Genomic DNA, 20,436 nt, shown 5'->3' with positions numbered 1-20,436 from the left:
ATTTCCTTCCCCCATAGTCTTCCATCCAGTTGAATGTTCCTACTGCCACAGTGAGAGCATGATGGGCTTCCGCTACCGATGCCAACAGTGTCACAACTATCAACTCTGTCAGGACTGCTTCTGGAGGGGACATGCCGGCGGTTCCCATAGCAACCAGCACCAAATGAAAGAGTACACCTCATGGGTAAGGCAAGGTCCTGGCAACACTCACCCTCGGATGTGTGAGTGTCGCTCAGAACACAAGGGAACAGCAAGGATGGCAGGAGAATAGAGGGGCAAACCTAACTTCTACTTTAGCACGCCCCCCACCACCCCCCCACCTTACTGGGACATCTTCATTGCTGCATCTGAACCCAGTGCAGCATCCACGGACTTAGAGTTTAGGAAGACTCACACTCTGTTACTTCTTGGGATACAATCAGCTCGGTACTGGTTTAGATAACAACCAAACAAGCATCTTTGGGACATAATCTCATCTTCACAGTAAGTTAAAGTTCTTTCCGAGTTTTGTTTGGTTTCAGGTGTGGGAATTGCTTAAAAATTATCATTAGTTCCTTTTTTCTCAGATTCTGGGGTTCCATTACATGCATGGCTAGAGCATAAAAGAAAGACGTGTGAGCCCGTGGGCTTAGTGGTGCTGTTCCAGTTTCCTTTTTTGGAGGCAGGGAGGTTGTGGTTCTATGAGCAAATCATCTTTTTGTAAACTGTGAGTGACCAGCTTACCAGAGGTGACCTCTGAGAGTCTGTCCATGTGATGCATGTGTGGGAGGAATCTGACTCATTGAGCTCGGGGTTCAAGCAGTTTAGTTTGCTGACCTGTCTCAGTTACACTCAAAGTTCGGGTCCCCTGAGGTTGTTCTGTGCTTGTGTGAAAGTATTGTTCTGTGTATGGATTGGTTTTTGTGGGATGTACCATCAGGCCTGCCAACCCCTCTTGGAGTAGTTCTTACACAAGAAAACGCAAACTTTTGATTATGAGTTTTTTCTATATTTTATATATTTCAATTAACCTATAGTCTTTACATAAAGAGTAACTTATTGTTCTTTTTTTTTTTTTAAAAAAGGAGGTATTCAGAAAACGCATTTTAAATCAGAATGTTCTTTCTAGGAATGATTATTGGGAACCGGCATTCAGTGTAAATATATTAATTTTTCAGCATCTGTCAGATTCTAAATTCAAGTACCAGGCGTCGGATACTGAGCGCCTTATGCCAGTGCAGGTACCACCTCTCACTGTTGGTTATGTCACATGCTGAGCATGGCCCTACTAACACAGATCATGATATGCTATTACTATTTAGTACAGAAGCTAGGAGGAAATGCTTTCTATTTTCTTATGGTCGATATACTACCAATTTTCAAACTTGTTCTATCTCACATTCTGGAGGGTTAGTGTTTGAAGATTAAGCATTTTTTCATGATTGTTTTACGTAAATGCCAATGTCAGTTTAGGAGCCTCTTTCTTAGAGGTTGTGGGCTCAAAATTATATGGCTCTATGGCAGGGCAATGTCTTTACAAAATAGAATCAGACCCCTCAAGAGGATAAAGACACTCCAATGTTCATGGCGGTGGAAAGCTGGTGCAGTGGCTGTGTTTTAGGTGTTCTAAGAATTATATCTCCTAACAAAAGCCAAAGAGGGACTTCTTGAACAGTGCTCCTATCGCTCAGCTTTTAAATAGTGAGGACAAAAGTCAGTTCATTGTATTGCCAATTCTGGGCTCTCCACGTAAAAGGAAGTGGCAAAATGGTACGTGGCTTCTCATGGAAAGGAAGAGCTGGTATAAAGATTTATTATATGTGGTAGATTATTTTTGATAGATTTGGCTGTGAAATTTTAAGATCTACATCCCACTCATCTAAATGAAAAAGAGATAACATGATGCTCTGCAAAGAACATGAATTTTAAAACTACAAAGACTCCAATTGAAGTTCCCCTTTCACTTTCAACTGGATGGATCCAGCCACGCCCGAAACATCTTCCACCTGGATGCCTGTGAAACCTTCTGCTCACCTGCTTACTTCCACTCCTGTCTCCTCCCAGATGGTTTTCTGTTCTTAAGCAGGAGTAATCCTTCTAGAATCTGATCCTGTCAACTCTATGATTTAAACTCTTCATTGTCTCCCTCTGCATTTGAGATAAAGACCACTGTCCTTGATGTGGCATAAAAGGACTTCAAGGGTCTGCCTTCTTCTTTCCTCTCCAGAATGGGGTTTCTTCTTCCTCCATCTGGAATTATCTTCCCAGTCCCCAGAGTTACTATCAGAAGGACTCCTGCTGGTCCCTTAAGTTCCACCTCAGATGTTCCATGCACAATGACTGCTTCCATTTATCACAGCATTTGCTAACACTAAGCTGCCAGAGGCAGGTACTCTGGTGGATGATACCAGAACCTTAGTTCCAGCCCTGAGCAAACTCCCTGACTTAGAGTAGATAGTCAAAGATTTCAAGAATAAATCAATGAATAAATGAATGAGTAAATGAATGAATATCTATTATGAAAGCAAATCATCTCCTGAAATGATATGTAAATGTTAGTTCTTATCACTTCTACCATTCTTCTTCTTTCCAGAAATCCCCTGCTAAGAAGCTAACTAATGCATTAAGCAAGTCTCTGAGCTGTGCTTCCAGCCGTGAACCCTTGCACCCCATGTTCCCTGACCAGCCTGAGAAGCCACTCAACTTGGCCCACATTGTGTGAGTATCTCTGCCTTCCAGATGAAAAGACATCTTTCTTCATTGACACATGTTCACATCCATACAAAGGCAATTTCATATCAGTTGCTAGGGACCAAGTTTTAAATTTTAATTCAAAAAAAAGAGTAAAAAAAATGTGATTATAATTTTTTTATTGCAGGGGTAAACAGTACTTCTGTCTTGATGTATGAGTAAATTAAGCAACACTGATGTTCTTCACCTACAGGTAGAAAATATTCAAAAAGCATCATTATAAAATATAGATGTTAGAGTTTTAACAACTGGACATTAACAATCAATGAAATTAACCATAATAAGAAAATTTTAAAGCACACTGTACCTTAATATCATATATGCTTTGAGTCCCAAATACAAAAGCTCTTTGTTTCATTTATCTGCAGAGCCAGTCATCTTAAAGATATCAGCAAATCTAAAAATTGTTGTTGTCTTATCCCAAACTACACAATTTTAGAAGAATCATGGCCTATACATGGGAAGGTAGAAAGGAGAGGTTGGTGGTAAAATTCCTCAGAACTTCCAAAAACAGACTTTAAAAAATTCTTTCTCCAAAGTCTATGTGAGTTTGGTGGGCAGAAGGGATGCACCCAGAAATGGTGCTCCCACCCATTCCTTCCACTTCCCAGAAGCCTCAAGCCCTGGAGCCTTTCTCAGGCCTGGGTGGCCAGATAACAGGGGAGGCTTAGGTAGAAGAAAGTATTTCTTCCTTGGTGTTATCTTGCACTCAAGAAACAAACTCGTCATCGGCTTCTATGCCCAATTAAGCATTACGTCATCACAGGTACCTCAGAAAGACTCTAGAAAACGTGGTTCCCCCTCAATACAAACTGCTTTTTGTTTTGCACAGTTTGGCAAGACCTACTGCACTCAGGGCCTAGGTTTGCATGTTGACATCAAGAGGCAGCTAATCAGACCTATCAATATTAGAAATCCACCAGTACAGAGTTCATGCTTCAGGCAGTTCAGAACATGATCCATCAGAGGCGCCATGATGGATCTGAGCCCTTATGAAAGCAGTAACTCTTTCCTCTGATGGACCTAAGCAAATACCATCAAATGATTTGTGCTGTGTCATGTCTATGGTTTTGTATAAATACTACGGGGCTTGGTTTGTTTGCTCCCAAGTGTGAGTGGAGGGTTTACTGCCTTCAGCAATAAACACAGCCTGGAGGCTTGTGTTGCTGGCATGGGCTAAGCATCCAAAAAACTAATGTAAACCAATTCTATAGAATGTGGCTGACTTATTTTTGGAAATTTTGATCCTAAAAATAAACCTTAAAAGAAACCAGGGATAAATAAATCTGTGGAGTATCCCAGAGGGCCAGTCACTTGCAGAAAACGGCCTCATACGAGCGATTCTTATTAAGGTCTCACTGTTTTTCCCCTAGCCAGAGACAATCACTAACGTGTTAATAAATGAACAAAACTAAGTGAGAGCAAGTCTGTGCTCTCTGAGCTCCGCTGTGGAGCACTTCCTACCAGCCCAGCTGGGAGTTTCAGGCCAGAGAACAAAGTTCAATCAGAGCTGATGGGTATAAGGAAACTAGAGAGAAAGTAGATGTGAACAGCCTGACTCTAAGAGCTTTGCAGCAGAACAGAATTAGGATGCTTCCTCCCACTTGGAGACAAAATTAGGAAGGGAGACAGAGTGAAATAAAAGTCAAGTTCATGGTCAGTCACACTGCAGTATTACCTAGCACAAGGCCTGTACCCAGTCGTGCTCTGGCTGGTGTGTGTGTGTGTGTGTGTATTTAATTGGCCAATGAGTAAACAAATTTTTAACTGTATAGTGGCAATCTGATCTGATGTATTATTCACTGAACTGAGGGCATTCTCTACACAATTTGAGTTCCATGAAGAGTTTCAGGATTCCCTTATAATTCTACACAAATGGGCCTTTTTCTGAGAAAAGTTCCATATATTTAACCAGATTCTCCAAATAGTCCTCGAATCAAAATAGTGGCCTATACTCATGGATAATGTATTTTTCCAGGGTGAATGTCTTAATTTTAAAATGTGAATTGTGAAAAATATTTAATTGTTGAGATAATATACAAGAAATTCTGCACTCAGAATATCCAATCTCTATGAGACCAGGATTTTTTTTCTATTTTTAGCTTTAGACATTTTTCTCATTTATTATTCAAATGTTTTTGTCCTGAACAGATAGCCATGTCTTTTTCTTTTGTTTTTGTTTTGTTTTGTTTTGGATGGGGATAGCTCAGACTTCTAATTGTAAAATATGCCATTCATTTAGCTATTCTAAATTATCACAGGTATGTAAGGCCACTTAAGTGGTGACATTTTGGTATTTTGGCATTTGTTCTTAGCTGTTGTATTTCTTGTTAATTTTACCGTGATTAACCATGTCTACTCTATTCAATTTCTTGCTGCCAAAAGTGATACTTGGTAAGTAGTTCAATAGTCCCCTGTGTGCTTGTAAAGACGTATAATCATAATTACAAGTGGTTAAGAGACACAAAACAAGTGAGTAACATGAGGCTAGTTTAAAACTAATTCTGCCTTAAGCTGAATATTTTCCATTCACAAGACGAATGCCAGTTTTTTTTAAGATTTTAATTATTTATTTAACAGACAGAGAGAGACAGCGAGAGAAGGAACACAAGCGGGGCGAGTGAGAGAGGGAGAAGCAGGCTTCCCGCCGAGCAGGGAGCCCGATGCGGGGCTCGATCCCAGGACCCTGGGATCATGACCTGAGCCGAAGGCAGACGTGTAACCGACTGAGCCACCCAGGTGCCCCCAAATGCCAATTTTATAAAACTGTCCTCTGTGAAGGTCTTGTCCACGAGGAAAATTTTGCACTAGATCCCTGCAACTTTATCTTATGGAACTATTTCTTTCTCATAAGAATAAATCTGTTTAAAATTCCCAATGTGACCTAGTTATTAGATAAAATAACTTCCCCTTTGATGATGGGGGGAATAGGAACCGCAGTCCCTTTGAAAGCCACCATTTGGTGCCAAGGTTAGTCATTCTGTGTCCCAAGTTCAACATTTCCATGATGAACCTTAAACATGAAGCCATTTATTAAGAAACTGCAATTTCACCTTTGCGGTGACGAAGTTCTATAGAGTAAATTTACCAGGCTAATTAAAAAGCATTCCAAGTCCACTTGTCTTCTCATTTCCTAGAGCTAGAGCACGATGGGAAAGTTAAAGACAAAAGAAAACCAGAAATGTTGGTCAAGTTGATTGTTTTAACTTGTTGCAAAGTTAAAATGAAGATATTTCATTCTTCTTACTGTTTTAAAACCTGATTTACCTAACTTTTCAAAATTCATAGAGGGCATTTGTATAAAATTAGCATCCTGCTTATAAAGTGAAAGTGTTGTACTCAAGGCAGAATTAGTTTTATTTTTTTTAAAGATTTTATTTATTAATTTGACAGAGAGAGACAGCCAGAGAGGGAACACAAGCAGGGGGGGTGGGGGAGGGAGAAGCAGGCCTCCCGCTGAGCAGGGAGCCCGCAGAATTAGTTTTAAACTAGCCTCATGTGTCAAAGACACATCCTAGCTAAGTAATGCAAAACACTCAGCTAGTTTTCAGAATGTCAGCCAATACGTTTAGAGTAGATGAAGTAGTGAAGCTACTGTTTCAACCTCACCCAACAAATAATGTCTATAAAAATCTTAAAACAGGGCACCTGGGTGGCTCAGATGGTTAAGCGTCTGCCTTCGGCTCAGGTCATGATCCCAGGGTCCTGGGATCGAGTCCCACATTGGGCTCCCTGCTCCTTGGGAGCCTGCTTCTCCCTCTGCCTCTCTCTCTCTCTCTCTTTCTGTCTCTCATGAATAAATAAAATCTTTAAAAAAAATCTTAAAACACTGTACTAGGAACCAAAATTTCGGTGAATTTTTGCATAGAGTGCTGACATTTTAAAACCTGTATAGCATCATTTCCAGTCCTATAAACACACCGGGATAAAGAAGTCTACATTTTTCTCAGGATCTCTGCATTGTGGGATCCAAAACCAACTTTGGTTCCCTAAGGTAGAAACTAAAGTATTAAAACTTTGTCTCTTGATCAAGCCAACACAACCAGATTCTGTAGGCTACTGTGATGAATATCTGGTGTTCAAAAATTCTGCACCGTCAAACTCAAATATAGAACTATAGTGAAACCAAAATTTCCTCTGACTCAGAATGATGCCCTGCCTCATTATCCGTATTCTGAACTCTCAATCCCATCTCATGGAACATATTCCACTGAACCTAAAATAAGACTAAAAACTGCTTGGAGACGAGATAGGAGTCTTAGCTCTACCATTTTGCCTGAACTAAGACATCAGCGATAGGGACAGGATGACAGGCTAAAATGAAAAATATGACTGGGAATGACAGACCCCATGCAGTTGGGGTTTGAAGCCATGCACAATTCTGAGAAATACTGAGCCCTATTTTCTTTCTCTCATCATATGAAAAGAAGTTTATGGGATGCCTTGCACTGTGTGCCCTATTATATGGAACATTCAGATAACAGACATTCAGTAAATCCTGTGGTGCTTGATTGTATCTTCGCATAGAACGAAGAGCAAATCAGGACCGATATGATTTTGCAACTGGCTCCTTCCAGACCGGGTGTATTGAGAAAGAGCCATTGTCATGCGGAGCACAGGGGAAGTTTCTGAAACCTCTGCTTTGCAAGAGGATGTAGATGCTGCTTATCATCAATTTTTCAGAGGTTCTCCTTTTAGAAGACAGTGAACCTGGAGCTGCCTCAAAGTCCTTGCTCCATTCAAGAATATGACTCAAGGAAAACACCAAGGCTCAAAGCTCATGGATAAACATTCCTGTGGTGCCCAGAGGTTTTCCTCCTAATGTTTACTGGACACTCCACATTTTTAAGGAAATGTAACTTCCCAAAACACTTAAAGACTTTCATTGCAAAATATAAAATATTGTGTTGATCCCAGCCCCTTTCCTGGAAAGGTGGTGGATAGTTTTTTATTTGTGACTTCTATTTGTTTTAACTTTCCACCTACACTGTACTTCGTTTTAGGCCGCCCAGACCTGTAACCAGCATGAATGACACGCTCTTCTCCCACTCAGTCCCCTCAGGAAGTCCTTTTATTACCAGGAGGTAAGTTCTAATCTTATTATGAAATAAGCCCTCTCCTTGGTAATGACCCCTAATTCTGTGTTAAGAAGAATATTCTAATGCAAGCCAGGTGTGGAAGATTATTGTTAGAAACTAGTTTGTAAATATCTGTCACAGGTTTTCACTTTCATTCATTTGGATGCTTTTGACGATGGCTGGGATGGCTTTTGGGGTGAGTGTCACTTCTGGAAACTTGCATTTGCAATCTCCTCACAGTAAGAATGTGGGGTGTGTTTAAATTTTATGACCGACACGCCTGTATTCTATGTCATTGAGAAAGTCACCTTCATGGCACTTGGAATGGAGAGAATTGGAATTTCAAGATGCAGTGGAAAATTATTAGGTACATTCTGAGACAGTTTATAATCTCCTCTCATAATGTGGTGAGCTCTGGAGTTCCTGAGGCTAGAGGCTGAAGACCAAACTTGGAAGAATAGTTTCCATATAAGTGATTTCAGGGATAACAAGAAGAACTTCTTAAAAAGGGGTACGTGTCTCCTATTTTTATACAAAGATCCACACCGTGTGAGCAAAGAACAGGTGAAGCAAATAATTCTATTAGAGCTAGCTTGATAAATATGCAGGGTTAAGAGGTGCTCCAAATTGTTTGATCAAATCTCGCAAATAAAGTACTAGGGACTTATTTTGTAAATACACAGAGAAGGCTCACAGGAAAGCAGAAACAAAGGTAAGGAAAATTAGAGTGAGTAATGAACGTAAGATTTCAAATGTCATTCAGAAAAAAAAAAAAACAACAACCTCATGTTTCATAAAGGGAACATAATCAGTCTTTTCCCCCAGAGAGGTTTCTAATGTTCTGAATTTCACTGTAATATCCTGGTACATTCAAGTAAGGATTTACACACAATGAGACTCAGAATGCTGATTTTTTTTTCCCCTGAGTTCCTGTATTTGCCCATCAGCAAGAACGTGAGATGAAGATGTTCCCCGTAATTGTAATTAGCATAATAAATAAGATGCAGCAGTTCATGGTGTTGCCTCCCTAAAAATTAAGCAAGTCTATAACAAGTGGAAATGAGGAGGCAAAACTGAACTGCAGAACATCCAGAGTGAAATAACATGTTCTAAGCCCTCAGTATGTTCCTTTTAGCACTCCTTCGCAAAGCCACCAGCAGATTCAACATCTTTTCTACCGTAAAGTCTAGAAGGGACATGGGGCCATACCTCTATCTAGGGAAGATTTGGCATGATGTTAAGAAAGATGTGCTTTTATTAGGAGACACTGCATTCTGCAAATGTCAAAGCAGAGATAGACCCCATCCTTACTGAAGGTCGTTTTATATCATTTCAGCTCGGACGGTGCTTATGGTGGATGCGTCTAGATGGATAACATGGCTTCCTCTACTCTAAAATATTCCTATAATACTTTGAGCTGTTCTGGTTCCTCCAGGGTGCGTGGTACCCATTAACCCAAACTATGATCATTTCCCTTTTTTCCCATTTTCAGTCCTTTTGGAATGTTCTCTGTGAACCACAGATACGTTGTTTAAAGTTTGCGGTCCTTGCTATCTATCACCATGGAGGTTAGCCTCTGGTTTCTGTTTTAAGGGTGCTGTTCAATAAAGCTGTGTACACTGAACATCTTTCCTCTCTGCGTGGGCCTTGCTCTGTCCATGGAAGGTTCTAATGAGGTCTCATTGTTTGCATCCCTCAGGTTACCTGAGGGGATAAGTGCATCCAGCCCTGGGGCTGAAGAGCATTCACTCATAAAGCTGTATGTAAATCAGCTTGACCACAGCCCACGGTCAGTATCCCAGCTCTGAAGCACTAATTGTAGTTCATAGTGCCATAGCTAGACTGCTAGTCATCCTGCTCCATCACTAAAATCCTCTTCTAAAGTCATCCTGCTCCATCACTAAATCCTCAGTAGAGATATCGTCATCTTCTGGGGCTTCATGAGATTCCATTGAGCATGTTCAACCCGAGCTGGACTTCTCAGCTCTTTCCTCTCTTTTCCACTTCTGTTCTTGACTTCACGGCCTCATAGCAGTATATATGAGATACATATATATGAAGAGTACGAAGCTGGATCTTCTTCTTTAGAGGAGTCTCTGCTTTTGTACAGTCTGCAAGACCCCAGATGGTGATTTCTTAGATTCTTGAATCAAAGAGCCTCTTGGAGTGATTGATCTTTAGCACTAACAGGGTAAGGCCAGGACAAGGTCCCATGGCTGGACCACATTGTGGTAAAGACTTGAGACTTTAGGCCTTACTGTCCCACTAGCCCTGGGCCACTTTTCCCCCAGGTAAGGCAGTCTGATTCCTATTACAGGAGCGATTTCAAAACCAATTCCACGCTCTCGGTGCTTACTTTCTCTCACTTGATGATGCTGGTGGTGACCCACTGTTTATTTCTTAACCATGTCCATACACAAAGGTTAATGGAAACCCATCATGTCAAATGCAGGCATAAATTAAAAGTCCAGTTCTTCCTACAACTGGAACTGAACCAAAGAAATATGACCTAGAGCTCTGCCCTCCATTCCTGCCCAATCCCCACTGCCCTTTTTTAAAAAATCTGATAAAACCAGGGCACCTGGGTGGCTCAGTCAGTTAAGTGTCTGCCTTCAACTCAGGTCATGATCTCAGGGTCCTGGGACTGAGCCCTGCCCTGGCTCCCTGCTCAGCAGGGAGTCTGCTTCTCCCTCTCCCTCTCCCCCTCCCCCTCCCTCTCCCCTTGCAGGGAGTCTGCTTCTCCCTCTCCCCCCTCCCCCTGCTCATGCTCTCTCTCTCTCTCTCTGTCTCAAATAAATAAAATCTGTTTAAAAATTTTTAAAAAATAAAATAAAGATCTGGGGAAGCCTAAAACCTAAACAAGCCAAGGGTGGTGCTGGTCAGTGTTAAGGCAGCATTAAGAAAGTAGGGAGGTTTGGCATACAGATATTTTATTTAGCCTGAGTTTTGGGTCTTCTGTATTGTGAGAGATCTTGAAAAGATAAAGCAAAATGAGGATGAATTGAAATCGCCACTCCAGAATCCTTGCTACAAACTCCTGACATTACTCACCTAGAGTCTTTTACAAGCATACCACTTTGATCTTCAAAAGGCACTAGGGTGTATCTTTGAAGTCCTTTGACACCCTAGCAATCTACCTTACACAGATTTACTAGTGTATAGCTCTGGTTACCACCACCATCTGTCGCAGCCCTGTTCTTATTTCCATTTCTAGCTATGTACTTGATTCAGCTTTCCCTTACTTAAAAGAAAAGAGGGAATTCTCAAAGGCACCCTCCCTTAAACTTTGGAAGTCTTCATGCGTGTGTGTGCATGCGTGTGTGTGCAATTAGGTACGATGATATGGGGTCCACACAATTTGTGGACTAATTCACTTCACTCATTTTTGTGATCATAACTATATCCCTAAACCTGGATTATTTTCTTATAAATGCACAAATTTACAGGGAAAAAATGCTGGAGCAATGGAAGACTCTCACCACCACTGGGAAAAGAGCTCCAAGGGCCATGTATGTTGTGGCGGCAACGTTATCTATGCTTATGAAAGACTGACAATCATTACTACAAAGAGTATTGCAAGGGCTGACCCAAAGGACCCTTCTCCCCTTCACCGCCCTCAGCATCATGCCCCTGCCTATCTGCTCTCTTTGTTGGCATGGTGCCCCCTTTGTAAAATCTTAATTATCTTGACAAAATCCTTGCATCATTTATGTAAGAAAATTAACCAGTCCTATCCCATGTCAAATAAGGCCCTTTAATTATGGCCAACATCTTCATTACCACAATAAGGACATTGTAAAAGTTTGAATGCTACTTTCTTTACCCCCAATTTCAGAACCATCTCTTGAAGGTTCACAGATACTTTCACAAATGGAACCTCTAGAGTAGTAACTACTCACAAAAGGAATCACTTTGGCTATTATATATAGCATCTAGCCAGATCTTATCACTCTCCCAAATGTCAGAAAATTGCTTATGATTCATAGAGTGTGTCGAACACAGTCTAATGGGCTATTTTCTGGTTTGTCACAGTGCCATCTGGTTAATAGCTAATACTATATTCAACTTAGTAGCACTCATGGGGAAGGCACATCACTCACCCCAAATACTCTCCAAATCCTGATTCTTCCCACCAGAGCAACATCGTGAGATTTTTATTGGTTGACTGGTTGGTTGGTTGGTTGATTGGTTTGGGTTTTCAGCCACAGAAAGGGTAATTCATTGTATCTTTTTCAGTTTTTTCAAACACTTGCTTACCCAAAGATTCTTTACCTAACAACCCAGATTTTTAATCAGACTTAAAACATTCAAACTAGATTTTAAGCATTTGTGCATTGGTAATCAAAAGCAAATAGAAATAAAATTGAGGCATTGAATTCAACCTTGGCTTCTGAAAACCAACATTTTTCCCTGGTTAATTTTTTCTAAGATTAAAAACCATCCTTTCTAGTCAGGAAAACAGATGAGTTAACACCATAAAATAGATGAACTTATAAATCAACCACCGTGAAGATTTCTTCACTCTTTTCACACTTTCAGGTTATGTTGTGTGAAATTTCATGAAATTTGAAATAGTCTTTTCAGTTAATTCTTTATACTGAGCTCCACTAATATGTTAGTTTTTTCCAAACCTGAATTAAACTGGTCTTCACACTCCATTCTATTTCCTATACTGAAATATTAGTGCATAATTAAAACTCCAGTCACCTCTCCTCTTCACTTCAGTAAACTTTATGCACTTACTAGAGTTGCTTTAGTTCTTCTCTGTGTATGCCCTATACCCAGCAAACTTTTCTAGATGCTCTTGACAAAAATGCAATTGACACAGCTTAGTGATATCTGGGGGACAACGTAGTAAATGTAGTGAATCAAATATGACCTAAGAATTCTTATTTCCTCTGCGGTACCTGCTTAAAAGATAGTTCAGCTCTCATGCCAGCCTGAATTGATGACAACTAATTTTCCCACTGAAACACTGAGCTGTTTTTTATGCTTGTTTGCTGATTTGCATGTGGCAGATAGTTTATGTTTCAGATCTCAGATATTGAAAACTAGAAAAGGAAAGAAAAACAGAATTTTTTCAGAAATTATCTCAACTTGTAGACATTTTTTATTGTTTTTAAATTAGTTTAGTGACCTTGTTACTAGCCTGAGTTAATTATAGTGAGAAGCAATTAAATAGAAAACAGCTTTATTGAGATATAATTGATATATAATTCAATGAATATATTTAAAATAAGTGTGCAGTTCAAAAAGTTTTGACATATATAAACAATATGTCGTACATACTTATATATGCACATGTAAATGAACATATAATATGTTCATATATATTATGAACATATACTTTCATACGTGTAAATGTACACACATACATACATGTATGGCTATACACATATGTGTGTTTACGTACATACATGAGAAGCAAAATTTTATTCACAGTTAACAGTTAGTTACTTAAGAAGGGAGCCAACTTTACAAGTCATCCTTTACCAGTTCAAACACCACACAAGTTTATCAATTATTTAAAAATTAGTAAAAATGAAAATATGTTTTTAATTTGCCATTTGAATATCATTTTCCATTTAACCATGATGATAATAACTATTTTACATTACATAATTTGTCTATATAATACTGTTGCTCTGTGAGACTGCATCCAGGACTTTTATTTAAATCCTTTATTTTCATGTTTAATAAAAGAAAAAAATATTTGACCAGAGCTAAAGCAGTAACACAGCATAAGCAAGAATGGCTTTTAAAATTATAATTCAGATTTCAGCAAAAATCCAGGGAGCATTTGTGCGTGATTTTGTTACCTTAGAACACCCCAAAAATGAAATTTACACTTAAGCAAAAAACTCGACAGGGGTGCCTGGGTGGCTCAGTCATTAAGCGTCTGCCTTTGGCTCAGGTCATGATCCCAGGGTCCTGGGATCAAGCCCCGCATCAGGCTTCCTGCTCAGCGGGAAGCCTGTTTCTCCCTCTCCCACTCCCCCTGCTTGTGTTCCCTCTCTCACTGTGTCTCTCTCTGTCAAATAAATAAATAAAATCTCTAAAAAAAAAAAAACTCAACATTAGTTGTCACCCTTCAAAACCAAGGGTGAACTTTAAATAAATATGAGACATTTTGAAATTGCTCTACCATTCCAGAACCCATTGTATCAATGTGTGTGTGTGTGTGTGTGTGTGTGTGTGTGTATGAAAAAAAATCTGGGAAAAGGCCGTTTCTCTTTATATAAAGTTGCTCTTTTCCAGAGCTCTCAAAAGGAATTGGTGAGAACATAGAGAATTTTTTAGGAAAAAAAAAATCTAAAGGAATATTCCCCGCCTCTTTTCTTTCAGCCAAACACATCAACTTCAAAATTTACCTTGTCATCCCTTCCAGGGTATGATGGTCCCCATGCCCATTCATGTTAGTATGTGTGCAGGGGAGTAAAGTTATACAATGACAAGGACCTGGTAGGGGAAAAAAACAATGAGAAAAAGAAATATGTGTACACACAATTTTAGAGATGGTGACCCTGCTTTTCCTTGGGACTCAGATTAGAAAAGATTTCTCACACATGGTCAAGAGGATCCCCAGGTAGTTCCCAGCTTCAGAGGGTAAAAGGAAGAGTGCATTTTGATTTAAGAATAGGGCATGTGGAAGAAGGGGAGGCTTCTATTGCTGGAGTTATGTGCCAACCATTGTTGCATTCTGGAACACAGACTTTCCAGAAGCGTCACTTCTTGAGAAGAATGGAGGTGCCCATGTGTCTGATCCCAAAGCCCACAACAAATTGGAAATATGCCCCAACTTCTCTACACAAATGGCCAAGCTACCAAGTGAAAATTTAAACATCTAGTATATTCTATAAAGTATCGTGACGTATGTTGCTTTGAAGAAATGATAATGAACTACGTATCGTTACTATCTTCACAACTGGGGAGAAAAGGTTTTCACTTTGTTTTCCTTCTTTGAGCTCCTGGGGAGCTACAAAAGAAAATCTAGTGAAGATACTTCACATGAAAAGTCTTTATAGACCCAAGCGTAAAGTGAAAACTGCCTCCCCTGTCAACTCTTTAAGTTCTTGATCTATTTCATTTTGATCCTCTCTTGTCTTCATCATGAACTTGGCTTCCTCTATACATGGTCATATTTTTGGCTTCCCAGAAATAAATGATGAGGAGAAGAGTTTGAGACTAGTTCTAGGAAGTCCAGAAACTATGTGGACACTGAGTACCAAAAGTCAGACATGCTCTTGGCACTAGATACTAAGAGCTGTAGCAAAATGAAGTAAATAGTGTATTTCCACAAATTCATAGAAGCAGAGAGTGTAATTTCCATATTTTCCAAGAACTGGTTTTCCTAAGAATTCATGTGGGAGGCAGACGGAACATAAAAGAACTTAAATGATTTCTTCAAACCAACATTGGCATTTCATTCGTTGAAAATGACAACAAAATGAAAAGAGATGTGTACAGATAGAATGTCTGCTCCTCTTCCCTCTGAAGGAGGAAAGGATTTGGGAAGAAGAAGGAAGAAAAAAGAAGAGAAGAAGGAAGACAGGCAAATGGAGTAGGGGAAGGAAAGAGAGGGCCCAAAGAATTGGGAGAGAAAGAATAAGGCCACCAAAGGAGAATCTGGGCCTCTGTTCCCTTCCTGAAACCAGCAGGACTCCTCCTGTGGCCAAGATGCAAGACGCCTTCCTGGGACTTTACTGACACATCACTTTCCTTCTCTAAGACTTCTCAGGCATAATTGGTAGCCAACGCATCCTCCCAGTTGAGCCTCTTGTGTTTCTTTTCTCTGCTAGTTCTTTCTTTCTTCCTGCGCATTCAGCACCAGAGGTTGTACCTGCACAATTATTAAGCTTTTGATTTAAGGAATCAAATACCACCACAATTTTTGGAATTCAAGGGGCAAAATGCATAACAAGGCAAGGAAATACTTAAGTTTGGAGGGAAGAATCATTGAAATTTCACACCATGTTTTGAGTGGTTTTGCAGGAATCTGAAATCAGTTATATAGTAGGTACATCTATCTTGAGTTAAAAAGAAAAAAAAGTTGGGGAGGGTGGTAATTGGGCAGCAGAGAGACTCTAATTACTGGATAATGAATACAGAGAGGTATGCTTCAGAAGACAAGGTTTGGAATGCTGTTTTGGTGCGATGATAGGAAAATACCAACTATGATGGCTTAAGGTTGCTATTTCGTCCTGATGGACAACTTCATCATCTTAGAAGGTGAAGATCAGTATGCTGAAAAAACTCATTCTGTTCATCAAAAGTTAAACTCTCCTTGAACACTAATCATTTCATTGTTAAAGTCAATTACATTTATGTGCAGTTGTACTCTTTAAGTAATAGTTTCATTCCTGAAAAGCTAAGTGAGGTCATACATTCAACAAACACGAGTGCTACTCTCTACTAGACACTTTCTTTATACATCAAATTTGATTTTAAGTTTGCCAGAGACCTCACTGCTTAAGCATTATCTCATAGTATATAAAATTATAAAACAAGAATTCTAGTTACAATGTGCATAATTCTAAAGTGATATTGGTTTTCACATTGGTATTTTCTTTGTACTTCATGGTCTAAAACAGTGGTACTTTGTAGTAAATCCTTAAAACTTGTAGTTTAAGTTTTATTTAAAATTTTAGCTACTTTATAAGCCATCTTAACACATACATACCTTTAGAACTTGTTGAAAAGTTGGGAAAGTTTGTGGTAAAACCTCATAATTTCAACCCCAGAAATTAAAGATTTGGTCATCAAAGTCAGACAGTTAATTTTTGTATTCTCCATGAAAAGGGCGGGAGGATAGTTTTTGGTCCACCAGTGTGAGAGGGCAAATTCTTAACCTACAAAGGAGTAGGCTCCCTTTCAGCACATTACATGTACAATTGTATTACTAAGGATCAATACCATATTTCTCAATGAAGCATGCTTAGTAGATCCTGGGTGACTTTCACGTGGCCACACTTTATTAATTATTATTTCTATTTCTATTTGTCATTTGATAAAACCACACTTTAAACTTTTTAAAACTATCATTTAAATTACTAAATGAGTGTTCCTCATAATGAACCTAAAATGGTAAGAATTTACTGTATTGATAGGCCTCTATTCACCAGTTATAGACACAGGGAATATGAATATATATTTATAAGGCTCAAAGGTTTATTTCTCTGTTTCTCTGAAAGTTTTCTTTGCAGCTTCTCAGCATGGGTACGGTGACTTGTGCCTGGAGTAGGTAAAGCACTTCTAATATGACTGCAGTTTCTAGGTAATTTTCAAGTCTCTATTCAACTCAGACAGTTGGAAAATATAGGGAAGGCTGGAGAAGTATACTTTTTGAGTAGGATCTGAAGGTTGGCAGCACTTAGTGAACTATTGGGCCGTTTACATGATAGTCCATAATGAATGTTCAGTGAATTTTCATTTTGTCTGGGCATATGCAATCTATTTGTTAAGCAAATAGCAAGGTCAAATCGGGGATCATGGAAGCTTGTGTAATTACAATTATGGTTCTCAGGCCAGGTTTCTAGTCCTAGTTCAACTCTGTGGAAATCTGAAAACATCTGGAACCTTTCAAAATAACAAGAGAGCTGTCCAAATGGAGCTTGGATCTAGACTTGGGAGTTTCTGTAGCCAGTTCTATTCTTGAATGCATTGCTGTGTTTACGCTCTTCTTGGCTTTCCCATCTTATTAACTAGCTCTCCTCCCAAGGACAGTGAAGTAGAGCAGAACAAACTGCTGGCTAGGGCTGCACCAGCTTTTCTGAAGGGCAAAGGGTAAGTTAAAGCCAGAGTGTACTGAATCCTGAATTAACTAAACTAAAAATGGAGATTTCTTGTGTCAAAAATGCTTTATGTTTGAAAGACCATCTTTGATTTAGTAGAAGCAGCTCTATTATAACCCCACTAACAGCACCATGTAGTTCTTTGGAGTAGACACATCTGTGTTATTCACTTTCTCTGATTTCCTTTTTTTTTTTTTTTAAGTAACTAAACTTTAGATTTGATTTTCCAAAGGATGCTTACTCTTTGCTTGCAACCCAATCAATGTGTTTACTGTACAGATGAATTTCTTGGCTTTAGTGACTTGAAGAATGCAAATCTGTTTCCTTAAAAACTAATTTACCTAAATGGAAATCTTTATTTTTTTTAAATTAGTGAAATGGAACTGTGTATTTCATTGCTTGGATTTTGCTTGGATTTTTTATAGAACATCACTTACATTTCCTCTACCTGCTTGGTTTTCTAAATGCCTTTTTTTATCATAAACTCACTCCTACTTACTCTGTTTCTTTCTGTTCGCCTCTCCTACCAACACCCTTTCTTCCTCCTGCCCTGTTTCAGGATACAATACAGCCTGAATGTGGCAGACAGGCTAGCTGATGAACATGTTCTCATCGGGTTGTATGTCAACAGGCTCCGGAACAACCCATCATGGTTAGTGCAGGTTTGGCTGCTTGACTGTCCTTAGGGAGGGTAACAGTCTGATCCCTTGACAAGAAGTCTCCACAAAGGGCAAGCGGATGCTACAGGTGTCACTAAGTCACTTTTGAACTGATTCAGTTAAGACGTCTTTCATGATGTTAGTTTGGATACTTCCCATTCATGTACCATAGAATTCATCACAGCTAAAGGAAAAACTTGTGTAAGTGGATACCATGCTAAATATTAGCCTTCAGTGGATGCAGGGCTCTGGGTCCCACCAGTCAGTTCCGTGTTACATGTGCCATGTCGAATTACCACACAATAGTGATGCAAGAATTTGTCTTATTCCAAGGTCATGGATGTCTTTGCTGATTTGGAGGACAGTGCTGTATTAATTTAAGATAGAAGTGAAAAGAGGAAAAGTGATGGGATGGGATCATACCATGGAAATCCTTTCCTTAATGATAACAGCGGGAGAAATTATCTTTCACCTCTTCTCTGACTTACCAATATTTCTGGAGAGCCATCCTCTTAAAGCCTGCTTTCAAGTCCCAGAATATGCAAAGCTTACTTCCAGATGTGTTAAATGTATGAATTCAGATAGCCCTGCGTATTTGGATAAAGGCATTCATAAAGTTTTTCTCTACTTTAATTGTGACCTAGGAGATTCCTAGGTTGAAGTTACTTGGTTTTGATAATAAATGTACATTTGCAATTTGAATGAAAATAAGGGGACAGACTATGTATTTATCATATGTTTCAGTCTAGTTTAGACTCCTGTGTTTACAAATGTGTTTAGCAAACCAGTTCCTTAGAAATATTTGAATTTTGCTTAATAACTCTAACTTTCTCTGAACTAAGGGCTGATGGATTTTTTTTTTTTTTGTCATTATAAATATTAAGTGAACCAATGGGTTAAATTGCCTTTAAAATAGCTGGCCTCCTTTCCTCTACTATTTCACAAAAAGCATCCCTGAAATATGTGATGGCCATTTCTCAGTCATCTCCTTCATCACTTGGTATTGTTAGCCACTTCTTTGTTTCTAGAACTCTCCTCCCTGGACTGCTTCCTGCTCCTGATGCCTAGAACTATTCTTACAAAATTAGTACATGAGATGATTTTAGGTGATACATTGATGAACGTTGATTAGTAGATACATATTTATCTTAATTTGTATTTTTTAAAAAATATAACCAGCACACTAGTTTCATTTTATACTACATCCTACACTTCACAAACATAAAAATAAGAAGCTCTCTTCAACTGACCTCACCTCTTTGTTCAAAGTTGCCAAACATAGATCCAACAGTTCCTCTTCTTTGTTACCTCTCAGCCTCTCAAACCTGCAAATGAGAAGAGTGATTGCTTTAATCTTATACCCAGTGAGTTTGGATCCCCAATGTTATATGGTAGCTGAAACAGCAGAGCTAAATACTGAATTACCAAAAAAAAAAAAAATAAATGTATTGACATTCCTCAAAGAAGAGTAATCATGTCTGAAGGCAAAGCTGTGGTCTCATACCGTGTCCTCTCCCCCGTAATTCTGAGCACACTCCAATTACTTCTCCCACTCTTCTTTGACCTTAAGTAAATTTGTAACAAAGAAATATCCAAAGAGGAAAGCTCACAGTTTGTCACTACCAGCCGTTTTCCCTACGCAAGTGATTGATCATACTGACTTGATGGTCACCTAAGACAGTAAAACTGTCTCCACGGAGACACCTCACATCTACTTGATGAAAACGAGAGGTGGTACTTATTTCGAAAACAAAGCAGAACTTAAGACTGATCAACGAAACAGGCTCCTTGTTAAGAACTGCTGCCCTCCATATTTCTTTATGCTTTTTTCTGTTCTTAGAAATTTCCAACTTTTCTTTTGAATTTCTCATTTATCTTCTCTTTCCTTTGTATTGAATTAGATCCTAATAATTCCCACACCTGCCATGATTATGTAAGTGATGTAGTGATCTCTCACCTCTGTCATCTTAATAGCTAATAATGCTTCACCATCCTTCAACTCTGGTGAGATATGAAAGGGTAATAATCCTAAAAGCTACCATTTTTTAAAGCACAGGTCTCCTGCTAAACACTGTGTAAAAACTTTATTTACATAATTTCCCCTAGTCCTTAGAGTAAGCCCATAGAGTAAATGCATTCATCCCCATTTTCTAGATAAATAAAGGTATCAATTTACAG

The 20,436-nt window shown here is 39.1% G+C and overlaps 1 protein-coding gene across 24 annotated transcripts in view; it reads left to right on the top strand.

The window, feature by feature from the left end:
• The window catches only part of DTNA (dystrobrevin alpha), a 120,446-nt gene that overhangs the window by 51,632 nt on the left and 48,378 nt on the right, over positions 1 to 20,436 (top strand). For 6 of the 24 annotated variants that reach the window (XM_088019596.1, XM_088019607.1, XM_088019603.1 and 3 more), the window contains exons 7-9: positions 18 to 184; positions 2,573 to 2,697; positions 7,734 to 7,814. The exons of 1 other annotated variant lie outside the window; for it this stretch is intronic. In XM_088019596.1, the coding sequence (XP_087875722.1) occupies positions 18 to 184; positions 2,573 to 2,697; positions 7,734 to 7,814 (373 nt within the window). Of the gene's footprint in view, positions 1 to 17; positions 185 to 2,572; positions 2,698 to 5,115; positions 5,125 to 7,733; positions 7,815 to 9,144; positions 9,176 to 9,507; positions 9,598 to 17,513; positions 17,592 to 18,158; positions 18,252 to 20,436 lie in introns of those variants that run through there. 17 more of the 24 variants (XM_088019593.1, XM_088019595.1, XM_028098286.1 and 14 more) reach the window with 9 other exon arrangements.

The sequence above is a fragment of the Eumetopias jubatus genome, unplaced genomic scaffold (genome assembly GCF_037043125.1).
Source record: "Eumetopias jubatus isolate StellerSeaLion01/CBP00866 unplaced genomic scaffold, mEumJub1_p1.0 scaffold_16, whole genome shotgun sequence".
Taxonomy (NCBI): Eukaryota; Metazoa; Chordata; class Mammalia; order Carnivora; family Otariidae; genus Eumetopias; species Eumetopias jubatus.
The sequence above is the reverse complement of the archived record's forward strand: the minus strand, read 5'-3'. Positions and strand labels throughout refer to the sequence as shown.